This window comes from Lycorma delicatula, chromosome 9 (genome assembly GCF_047948215.1).
Source record: "Lycorma delicatula isolate Av1 chromosome 9, ASM4794821v1, whole genome shotgun sequence".
In the NCBI taxonomy this organism is placed as follows: domain Eukaryota; kingdom Metazoa; phylum Arthropoda; class Insecta; order Hemiptera; family Fulgoridae; genus Lycorma; species Lycorma delicatula.
In genome coordinates, this window is record NC_134463.1 from 11,222,034 (window position 1) to 11,235,015 (window position 12,982).

At 29.2% G+C, this 12,982-nt stretch overlaps 1 protein-coding gene across 1 annotated transcript in view; it reads left to right on the plus strand.

Annotated features, from left to right (window-relative positions):
• The window catches only part of LOC142330404 (protein argonaute-2-like), a 59,574-nt gene that overhangs the window by 18,530 nt on the left and 28,062 nt on the right, over nucleotides 1–12,982 (plus strand). Inside the window, exons 6-9 of the mRNA XM_075375627.1 lie at nucleotides 4,585–4,704; nucleotides 6,635–6,754; nucleotides 8,124–8,297; nucleotides 12,754–12,878. Of these exons, the coding sequence (XP_075231742.1) occupies nucleotides 4,585–4,704; nucleotides 6,635–6,754; nucleotides 8,124–8,297; nucleotides 12,754–12,878 (539 nt within the window). The remainder of the gene's footprint in view (nucleotides 1–4,584; nucleotides 4,705–6,634; nucleotides 6,755–8,123; nucleotides 8,298–12,753; nucleotides 12,879–12,982) is intronic.

Here is a 12,982-nt window from a genome sequence, read left to right on the forward strand (position 1 = left end):
TGAAAATGAAAGGTCTTAAAGACAATTGTTGGGGATTAAATTTTGCTTAAATTCCGAAAAATGTTTATTTAAGAAAGTTAAAATTTTCAGCAATTATTCAGGGAACTATTTGTAACAAATAATTAATAATAAAATAAAAAATAAATGAATAATTAAATAAATGATGAACCATTTGTAACAAATGAACGTCCTCGGACCTTAGATGACCTTCTATGTCAACAAACGATAACATTGATACAGTTCCTGAAGCTAGCCCCGTAACCGTGATAGACATTACTGAGGTTAGCGTAGCATCAGGTAATGCAGTTTTAACTGAAAAACTTTTGCATTTGCAAAATTCTTGTTGCATTTGCTGATCAAGGATCAGATAAAATCACAATAACATCAGTAAAAACCTTCTTCATCATGCTGATGCCAATAAAACCTTTTGATAAACATTATAGCAATGAGAGTTGGATTTATGGCTGTGATATGGAAATTGAAATGTAATCATCTTAATGGTGGGGAAAGAGTCGTCCTGACCCAAAAAAATAGTTCACATGAGCCCATCAAATGTGAATTGAAAGGCTTGTCCCATTTTGAATTTGTTTCTTGTGGTCAGGCACTAAACAAGGAGTTTTACATGGAAGTTTTATGGCATCATTTGAGGTATGCTGTACCCTAAAAGAAGCCTGAACTGAGCGAAAATCATAGTTGTGCAAGTATGTTACACAATGAAAATATACAAGCTCCACTTCTTATCCATCATCCGGCAAAACTAATAATTAAAACTAGGTAATTGTGCCATGCCTCACCACTTTACTCTGTAGATCTCTTTTGTCTAAATTGAACAATCTTGAAAGGATGTTGTTTTGAAACTATAAAATGAGACTGAGGAAAACATGATACAACAGCTGCATGCCATCCAAGAAAGTTAAGTTTCCAAGAAATGTTTAAAAAACAGAAGAAAGATTGAAAGCGAAACATCACCAATAATAGGGACTATTTTGAAGGGGACATAGCTATGTAAAGTGGTAAATAAATTGATAAAAGTTTTATTATGCAAGTTCAATATTTTTTACACATCTCATATTTAATAACAATTCAGCTCCTAAGAAGCGTATAAATATTTGGTTTTGTAATTGTAAACTGGATGAAAAGATTAATGTTACACTCTCTTGCGCCAACCACTTTAATATTTTTATTTATATCAGTCATATAACATTTCAGAATGTAGGCTTTTGTATATGGTACATACAGGATGTTTGCCTGATTGCAACATAACTACAGGAAAAATAGATGAATTGTTAGATGGTTATAGTCTGTATCTGTGTATCTAATATGAGAATACGGTTCTATGACAAAACAGAACATATCATATTTACTTAGGTCTAATTTCAATTGATTAAAGAAATACAGTATTTATTTTTTGACCATTGAAGGGAATAATTAGAGAAATACTTATATAATATACTTATTATTAAATTTTCTAATAAAATTTATTTAGAATTCCCTAAATATTTAATTATTTTGTATTTAGTCATTTATTTTTTGTCATAATCGCAGAATAGGGGAAGAAACAAAATGTTTATTATTAATTTTATTCTTTAATCATACCTACTGTTTAAGTAATGGGATAAAACACTTCGGTTTTAGTATAAATACCAATAGACTCTGTTTGCTTATAAATAAAAAAAAAACACTATGTTATAAATTTAAACACTTTTACCTAGTCATCAAAAGAATTGTCATAGAATGTTATAGGTTGAAAAAACTTAACCGTAAGTAAAATTACAAAATTTAAATACTATCAAGCACTAAAAGAGTTTTTTAAATATTTGATCGGTTTTTGAAAAAATAATACAATAAAATATAGCAGGTACCTTTCTTAAAATCCTATAAGAAAGATTATGGATTAATAATTACACTAAGCCATTATACGAATTTAAATATGCTTTTCCAAGAAATGAAAAAAAACTACCTGTGATCACATTACAGATTCTCAATTTTAATTTTTAAATTTTCATTTCGTCTTCATAACATAGACAATTGTCAGCATATTAAGTTTAGCCAAAGGAAATCTACTTGTGGCATTTTCACAATTTTTATACCATCGTATTCTATCAACAATTCTGCATAATTAAAACCCACATTTATTAAAATAGGTTGGTAATGAACAAAGTGATTAATAAATATTTGAATAAAGATGTAGCAGTATTGAATATTTTCAGCAATAAGTCTGGCCAAAGAAGATTATTTATTTACAATTTTTATACTGTCGTATTCTATTAACAATTATGCATAATTAACACCCACATTTATTTATTTGTTATTTAATGACTGCAGATTTGGTTCGCCACATCTTCAGATTTTTTATATTTTAAGTTAGATCTTTGCGTTATAATAAAAAAACAATCTAAAAATAATCATCAGAAGTGAGGAATTATTACAAAAAAACTTAAATTATATAGTTAATAGAAATATTGTTTTTTATAGAATTACTTTTATCAGATTCAGTGAAATGATACTACTGATGATATTTTATGACCTCAGACCATTAATTTAGTATTTATACAGAAATTAACTAAAATGTCAAAATAAAAATAATGGGTATTTGTTCTCCCCTATTCTGCCATTATGCGATAAATATGAATGATTAAATACAAAATTAATAAATAAATTACTTTACTTTAATAATAAATAGATAATCTGATATTACTTATATGTTCTTTACTTTATTTAAATGCACGTTTTGTGTCAGGAATTCTAAATAAATTTCACTAGGAAATTTAATTATATTATACGAGTATTATTCCAATTATTCCCTTCAATTATTCAAAAAATAAATACTGTATTTTCTTTAATCAATTGAAATTAGACCAATTTAAATATATGTTCTGCTCTTTTGCCGTTCTGTTTTGTCAAGTTCTGTTCTGTTTGGTCATGGATAATACTATAATGCCAGATATCAGGTGATAGTTTGCATGTAGCTGTGTGATGATGTTTACTTAGGTAGCATAAGAAGTATCAAATTTAGTATTGTAAATATGTAAGGATGCAAGCAAATAAATATTCATTTTTATGTTTGACTGTTTTTCCAATTGTGAAGCCAGTTTATTTGTAAATGTTAAGAGTTCTAATTTAAAAGTGTTTAAAATTTAAAATAATAACATTTAGAATAGGTAAACAAGCATCAGATAATTAAAATATATAAGAGAAAAACAAATATTTACGTACAAAAGATTGGTGTTATTTATTATATTTTTTCCAAATTGGCATTATAAAAAAAAAATTAATTAACATTACAAAAAAATTGGTCCCATTATAGCAAAGTAAGTCACAGAAGTTCAGATGAATAAACATCAACTCTGTAAGTTGTGCACCTATACCTTCATGTTAATCCCAAAAAAATTGATATAGGTCGACAAAAAAAATAAGTTAGACTTTTGTCATTTTCGTGAACTGAAAGGGATATATCGTCTTGTGGCAGCACGGGTTGTGTTGTCTTCACGCTTCCCCAGCAGCAATTCTGTACGACATTCAGTACATGTGTAGTGTCATCAATATGGCATGTCCTCTAGAGGTTTCGTCCAGCATAGAATATCCAGAAATGGAGGAACAAATGTGAGTGCCAAACTTTATGCTGGGTTTCCCTTTATGGGGCTTGTAATGATGGATCCATGTTTTGTCACCAGTGACGATTCTGTCTAAGAAGATGTCCCATTCGTTACCATAGCGATCCAAATCTTTTTGGCAGATGTCCAAGCGTGTTTGTTTATGCAACTGTTCGAGTTGTTTTTTGGGACTCATCTTGCACAGACTTTATGAAACCCAATTCTGTTGTGGATGATTTCGTAGACAGAACCGTGACTAATTTGCAAACGATGTGCCGCTTCATCAATAGTTACTTGTCTGTCAAAGAAAACCATGTCACATGTACATTCAATGTTTTCCTCATTTGTGGTGGTAAACGATCGTGTCTGGCTCCTTTGTCGTAACACTTGTGCGACCATTTTTTAATTTTTCAATCCATTCGTTGTGGCAACACACTGTTCCCATACTGTACCAAAAGTTTTAGATGAATTTTGGCCCCTGATACACCTTCCGACCCAAAAAACGGATCACTGAACATTGCTCTGCAAATAGAAAGCAGAGCAGCCATGGTTAACGGCAGGCAGCATCAAACCTGTACAGACATAACAGCAATTAAACCATGCATGCGTCATCTACGCAACACGACAGTACTACCAATATAAACAAAAATATAAGTAAATTGTGGATAGTAATTGACTTATCCTCATATGTAACAAAATGTTCAAAAATCTTGCAAAAATATTTGTTACTTATTAATTGCGCATTATGTGACCAACATTTAGAGAAGATTAAATCTGCTAATTGTATGTCAGGCTCATCATGACCATAAATATTACTGTTTCCTTGGTGGGTTTTCCAATTCAGAATTTAAATAAAACTTTTAAACTTTTCAGTTTACCTTAAACAAATATATATGAAATCATGCTTTTATATTTACTTTAATTAGATATAAAAACTTGATTTTCATGTTTCTTTTGTTATTTAAAAAAGAATTGTGTTTTTTCCTTTTAGTTATGTACGATTGCTAAAGGTCAGGCTTTAGCAAAAAAACTTAATGAAAAACAAACAGCGTCAATGGTTCGAAGTGCTGCACAACCTGCAGATGTACGAAAAAGAAAGATTCTGGAAGCTGTGAGTATATGATTATGTTGTAATTGATCTGCTAAGACAAAAACCATTATAGTTTTTTTAATCTTGATTTATATATTTTCTCATTTTTATTTAGAGATAATTTCTAAATATTTTGTAAAATAAATTGTTTAGAGAATTAGCAGTTAAAGTAAATATCTACTTAAATTAAATTTTTTTTTTATTTTCATTCATATATAATTGAAAATTGAAGCTAAAATTATGTATCAATCATTTAATATGAAAGTTGTTTCTTGAACAGTCGCTGTCACAGAATGAAATTGCATTCTTGCTATTGTGAAGGAATATTCTTCATTCTAACTTGCTCCAACGGCTAGACTAAAGACTAGCCTTCAGTTCAGTAATCTGTTAAGGTAGTAATGAGTGAATGTTGATTTCTGTCTTTGAGATTAAATTCTTGTAAGAAGAGATTTCATATAAACATACGGTGATCGCTGCAAGCCTAATCATATTGCTATTCCAGAGCACGAAATAGTTTATTAAAAGACATCGGTTCATAAAGCAGATCGATTTTTCCATTACAGGCTTTAGCTCCAACCTGCTGAAACCATGTGGAATTATCATCAGGTAATAGTTTAATTTATTGATCAGTACTAACTGACTTATACGTCTTTATACTATTCTGAAGTCACATTCCCATTTTTGAAAAACTCTGCCCTTATAATTCCATTACAATTTTGATGTGAAAGTGGATTTCATCAATGTCCAAAGATTTTTGAGGGAAGTTTTATTTTTATCACCTTTTACTAAGATTTTATTTAGCAAAAATAAAACTTCCATTACCACTGAATTTTAACAGATGAAATTTGTCAAATCTTAAGTTAATACTCTTGATGCTTGATGGTGGTTTGTCCAACAATTTCTGACATTCAGATATTTTTTATTAGACCTAGATGCTTTGTAATCGACACTGAATATGTGGTTTCAAAATATTCAGCCCTTGCTCTTAAATGTAAACAATAGAACCTGGATCAAGATTATGAAATTTCTTGTGTAGTCATATCAATGTTTTTATTTGTACTTTGATGCATTCCTGACTGACACATCATTGTGACTAAATAGAATCAGCTGGGGAACAGACCACAGTCCTGACATTAACAGCTTTGCTGTGAACAGTTCAAAATTACCTGTTCTCATATGATATCCTTTACATTTTAACAAAGTAAAGATTATTATTCTTAAATGGTATTAAAAAAGAAGTTCAGCTTTTAATATAATAGAAAAAAAAATAATAGACAGAAATTTTAAAAGAGGCGGAAAGTAGAGGCTCAAATAGTGTAATCTTTACTGAGAAAAATTTGTTTGTCCATTTCTTAGTTCAAGGAAAATATTTTTTAAAGAATTTTCATATAGCTGCAGTCTTTTTATTTAGTTTTCTACCTGATAGAATCTGTGGATATATACTGGATGTAACTATTCACCGGCAAAAGGATAAAAATTATGAAAATTGAGAGGATATACAAAATACTTATGTCATGGAAGTTTTATCATGTTACCTTGGGCCGCTGACAAACCTTACATTAATATCTGCAGATAGTGGACAATAGTACATCCTAACTGAATTTGATTTAGGATTGTTGTGTAGTACCGTAACTATTATTTTTTTTAAAGTTTATTTACCTGTTGCAGCCTTACACATCGCAATGAAGACTAATATCTGGAAAGTTGTTTATAATTTCTATCCTGTTTTCATACACTTTTTTATAAAGAGAATGTAAAATTTGTTTTGATGGGTCAGATGTGTTAAACATATTTTCAACATGTTTAATCCATTATAAGGATGAAAATCAAAATGATCATTCATCATATTTTCATTGAATATAAGGAAAAGTTGCAAAAATGCAACTGAATTATCTTTATATGTATAAAATAGTATTTTAGTTATAATAATAATTTAATATTATTTTTACAGATTAGAATGGCTGACTTCAATTCTGACCCGTGTGTTAGAGATTTCGGCATCAGTATTGCAGATCGTTTTATCATCAAAAATCAACAAAATGTGTACACTTTGTACTCTTTTTCACGCCTTGTAAAATATTTGTTCTGTTTGTCTTTTGACTCTTGCCATTTCTTCTAACATCTAAACACCAGTTTTATCTACTGCCAAAAAATTTTGAATTTGATTGTCGATTTTAAATGGTGAGAGACTGAACAAGGCTGTCTTCTAACACAAGAATAGCTTGTCTGGTCTCTTGCCCTTCTAGCGTATGAAATTTTAAATGTTTCTGTGATTGTTTTCCCCTAAATTTTACAGAAAAATTTAATTATTCGTACATCAGTTATTCTACTTTAAACCTAACACAAACAAAAGTTGAACATGATCATGATTGTAAATCGACTATGTCAACTGAATAGATTAAAACTTGCTCAATGTACAAAAAAATATTCTCTAATTAGTATATTAGATTTTGATAGGTTAATCTATTGCTTATATTTTGATATAATACTATTGTTACATTTGACTAATCTTGATCTTGGACATTATTAAGAATTTTATTTAATGTTAATTCTTATTTTAACTTATCAAACATCTATCTTTTTTCATGTAACTTCCTGTTATTCACCAGTCTTTTTTCTAGAGCATTTTGTAAAGAAAAAATTGTTTTATTTGTGTAATGTTAAAGTTTTACTCTATGGTTGTACTGTTTGTTACTGCTAAATAACTTGAATGGTGATTATTTAAATACAGTTTTGCCCAGTTGATTTTTTAATCTCTTGGTAGCTGAGTGGTTAGCGATACTCATATGAATGCCTGTTTTTAACTAGCATTTGAGTCTCAGAAACATTTTTCTTTGTTTTCTCTCTAGTTCATTATTTTATTTTTTCACTTACAATTTTTTTCAGCGTATTTTTCTTATTTAATTTTTGGATGATTATTTTCCTAATTGATACACTAGGCCTTATTTATATATTAAAAAAATTTTATTTTGTCTTCCTTGACAGGATAAAAAGCACTTTCAGCCACCCTAAACCATGAAATTAATTATTAGTTGTATTTTTTCTTCCTTCTGTTTTATTAATATTTACTTATTTAAACATTACATATTTTTATTTTCTTCAGTTTGTAGTTTTTAGGTTGTAAATTTTAACTTGTTTAAAAAGACTTTACATTAGAGACCAGTAGTTGTTTCCTATGCACTCTACATTAAGTGCCTTTTTGATAAGCAGAAATTGTTGAAATATTTTATTTGTTTTTAGAGATTGCTTCTTTCATATTAAAAAATTATCAGTTACTAATAAAATTTGTGTAAAGAATCTTCCTACAAATGTTTTATGTTCACGAAAATGAGGATTATTTGTAATGAAGATACTATTGTAAGAAGTAAAATTGGGTTCTGCGGTCACGACTAATAATGTGACAAGGCTGTTGAGTAATATTACAAACTTCAATCTTTTAGATATTACCAGAGTTGAAAACGTTAACCAGTAAAAGTAGAATGGATGATGCTTTTGACAATATCAATGAAACCGAACAGATTATGCCAGATATTAAGTGGAATTGGTTCTATAAACTTATCAGAGAGTTGCATGCGTTGATTGACAATTCTGATTTAATTATTAGTCATTTAAGGGTGAGGTTTCAGTGCTAGGAGATGATTTAGCACTGATTGGAAAGGAAAATTTTAAATTAAAAGTAACATTCTTAAACAAAATGCTATTGTTAAAAATGTACGATTTTTACTGTAGATATCAAACATAGTTAAAAAGATCCATCTCTTTATTCATCATCGATGAATTGAATGAATCCAAGTTGTACTCAAATGCTGACAACTCTAGTTCCTCCTTTAATAATGTTTATGTAGAGACTGGTTTTAGTTTTAAATTGGTAACTATGATAATAATCCAGTCTTGGATAATAGCTCTACTTCCAGGTTTTACAGATGTCAGAAAGAGGAAAAATGTTGAGCCAGTGAAAATGGTTGAAAAGAAATTTAATTCAAGGAAGAATGTAGATGAAAAGTGAAGAAGGTTAAAATCTGTGAAAGCAAAAATGAAAGATTTGTTCATAACTCGCTTCGACCACCTGCAAGTGGTCAAATTATCTCTTCTAATGTTATAGAATCTTTTGAATCCCTAAAACTAAAATCATTGGATTGTACTAACCAAGTTCAAATATGAGGATATAATTCCTTTCACATTTCATCTGCTGATCCTGGGAAATGTCCTGAAGTGTTCTTTTAGCTCTTGTATGGTTCTTTAAAGCAATATTCAGTGTGTGTTGAAAGACTGCCAGCAGAGGATAGCCTGTGGATTGACCCCAAATCAATAATTTGGGGTAATGATAACTTTATCAGAATGTTAAGTGTACCTTATGGTTATATACTGTCAATATGAGGTAATTAAATTTACTGAAACGTGGTTAAGTAATGAATTTAATAGTTGCAATTACTTTTCCAGATGTTACATTGTTTTTAGAGCTGTCCTGTAATTTGTTAATGCGGAAGTGGAGTCCTGGTAGTGGGTAAAAGGAAGTTAACATGCTTCAGAAGACAGATTGGAGTCTGTAGAGGGGTTTATTTTCCCCAATCTAATGTGTTGATTTTCCAATCTAGTTGCTATTGTTATTTCTAACTAACAATAAAGCAGCATCTGCTTTATTGTAAGCAAAGCTGGAGAAACCTTGGATTGATCAAGTGATCATAGGTCGCCGCTTTGGGAGTATCGGTAGTTGCTCTTTGCTGTACAAATCTCTAGCCCAGAGAAACTTCAAATTTTCATCAATAATGTGGAATAGAGAAAGAGCTTACACACACAGCTGATTTCATTGAGAGAATCTAACAGAAATTTATCGCTTAGATGGAGAAAAAATTCCCCGATCAATTATTGAACTGTCAACCTTAATAAAATGTCAGATGTTTTATGATATTGTTTTCGAAAAATATTGAGAGAAAAATATTGATATTCTTATTATGGTTGTTGGCCTGAAAGTACAAGTGCTAGAAATTGTAAGTATAAATTTAGAATTGTAGGCAACTGCACATCTGTTGTCAGATGTCTCAGAATAACTATTGTTAGTAAGTATGACATGGTGGAACCTTATTGTAATTTAGCTGTTAAATACTTTATAAATTTTATTCTGTACGTCGGACAACATACAAAAGCATCAAACTGTTTCTACTGCCTTAATTGTTTACTTTCTCACACTGGAGAGTTGCTTTCTGTCTGTGCTGCAGATGGATTGGATAGCTTGGGTTTAAAAAATAATAATTTTTTTAATTACATGGGCATCATCTTTAAGATCTTTAGCCCTCATCACGTTGTTTAAAAGTAAAGAAAAATCACCACTAGGATTGTCAGATAAAAAGGTGTATAGGGCCCTGACATTTGAATAAAACAGAAAATTAAACATAATATTTAATAAAACTAAGTAAGTTACATGAATTGTCAAAAAAAAAATCTTACACTCAGGTGTAAAGGATCTTTACAAAAATGAACTGCAGTCAAACATAACATAAATATTTTGCTGAAGGCTTACTATAAACAGGTTAGAAATCTGCTGGTATGAAGGTTATTGTTGTTTCTTCTTTACAGTTTTCCAAATCAGCTGTAATATCATTTCTTAATCTCTACCTCTTTTCTGAAGTTTTCATGCATTGTACACTCTTCAAGTAGATGCTTCACATACAATACACATCGGTCTTTCTTTGTCAGTAAGCATATATGAATGCTGAATATTTTATTTGTAGTGACTGATACTCTGTCTTGTCAGTGCCATTGTACCTGATGCCATCGGTTTCATATCGATTTTCAACATAAAAGTAATTTTGATTACATTCAATTTGGTGTTTAATCTTCTCCATTCTTTGTTCCAAGTGTTTGTGATGATATTGGTTAGGCAATTTTTGACATCTGCTACTTGAATAGGGATTATATCTGAATTTTTAACTATTTTATGCCATCTAGTTATGTGCTTTCATTTCCTGAAATATCAGCAAGTCACATTATTGCCTAGCTGTACTTGAATTTAATGTATAACAGCTGTTTTACTGCCCTGGATGTGAAACTTAGATTGTATATTTCAGAGAGAGAGAGTTTAGCTACATAAGGATATTATTATTATTATTTTATTTAAATCTTCATAATTCAGACATTATTAAATGGGTTCAGCTCTTATCACCATACATGTATACTACATTTGCTTGATAAATGGAACTTTGGTCAACAATAATATGTGAATGTCGGTGCATTATTGGTGATGCATTTGCAGTTGTTTTTATGTGATAACATTTCACCAAAAGGCTTTCATTTTACCCCTTTCTCATCAAATCTAAGACTTATTATTCGTCAAAGCTGTGAGGGGTAGCTATTGATAATTTTTTTATAAAAGTGTGTCCTGTGAGGAAATGTATATACTTTAGGAGCGTTATAAGTTAAAATAAAAAATGCTTGTAAATACAGGTTCAAAAATTTTTTATTTTCCAGTTATTTTTTGTTGCCCAAAGAATTTCTCAAGTTTACCATAAATTGAAATCGTCATATTGCGTTATTGTAATCGCTACTCATAGAACAAATGCTTTTTAAGAGTGTAATATTTTAATTGAAGGATTTCAAAATGTTGGATCTCCGCACTATATCCATTATTTTCTGATAAAATTTTTAAAACATAATTTCATATGTTTGGATTATACATTTAGAAACTTAAAAGAAAATTACATATAATATAATTTTGAGAAATTATTCGAAAACAAATCTGTTTCAAGAAAATCAAAATGAATTTTCATGGAATATAATTTTGAACGCTTAAAAAATATAACTTATAAATATTCATTTTTTTAATATTATTCAATTTAATGAACTGTTTGTCAACTAACTATAAGTCCTGAAACTGCATCATGACCGTTGGCAGAATAGTGGGAGAATTTGATCTCTTATTACTATTTTCATTTATAAGTATATATTTCAGCCTTACTTCATATCATTGTGTATAATTATGAATTGTAGTGTTAATATAAATTCTGATGAATGTTTATTGTTGAAATAAGAATCAACACTATTCATAAATTCAGCATTACTGTCTTAACCAGTGCTGTCAGGTAGTTACATTCATTTTTTTTTTTTTTTTTTTTCATAGCGCTAAGTCAAATTCTATTCAGCATTTGCAAACTTTGTGTTTTTACATTATAAAAAAAAAAAAAGTGATCAATATATGGTTATAATAACATGTATAGAGAAAAACAATTGTTGTGACATCTACACCTTTAATTTTCTTTATTAAAAATATTCTCAATGGTAGGTTCAACCTGTTCAAAGAAATATAAAATTATGAGAAGTAATAGTATTGAAAAAAATTATAAATATATGAATGTTTGTGAACAGCATGTCTTACTTAACAAAAGGGTATGAAGAACATGGTCGGCATGTTATGCCACTTATGCGTTATCTGTATAAATAAAAATCAGACCCGAATCAAAAAATTGACAAAAATTTGAAATCAAAACCTTTTTTACTTACTAAAAAAAAAAAATTATTAAACATGCATGTTTTTAGCTATTTATAGACCACATTATTTTGTAGTGCATAGTGTTACTATGCATAATAAATGATGCTGTGAAATAAAATGTACTCTTGATTTAGAATAGTTTTAATATACTCTATTTTTCAGGGTACTTTAAATATCTTAAGAACTTTCAACCCGGCGATGTTGATACAAGAAATTTCAATTTTCTAAGTTTAATTTGCAGGAACTGCATAACTTTCTCTTGCACGTGATTCAGTCATAGACTTAGAATAATATTACTACATAAAGGATTACACTGTAAAACATTTTAAATAACATGCATCTAATTTTAATGTGATTGTAGAGGTTTAGATAAACTTGTGCATAAAATTTTTCTCAAAGTTGTAAAGAATCAGTTCTCAAGATTAGTTCATCGATCCAAGAGCTTTAAGTGAAAATCCATACATAGTCATTCTGATTTATATACAATGCCATTCACTGAGTAGATTAATTTTGATTTATCCAATTTTTTTTTAAGTAAGAAATATATTGTTTTAAGTGAAATGTTAATGAAATTATATATTTTTCATTGTGAACAGGAAGAAAAAAGACCATTAAAAGGAGTCTGGAGAGCTGGAAAATTTTTGAAAGGCACTTCTTTAAGAAATTGGTGTATTTTGAATTTGGATTTTAGAACAAGAGAAGATTCTTTAATGTAAGCGTATTTGTAATCTTTGTAAGTCAGTGGTTCCCAAAATTTGTAAACACAATTTCATAATTTTATTTCAATTTCAGTTTGTCATGAAATATATACAGTTA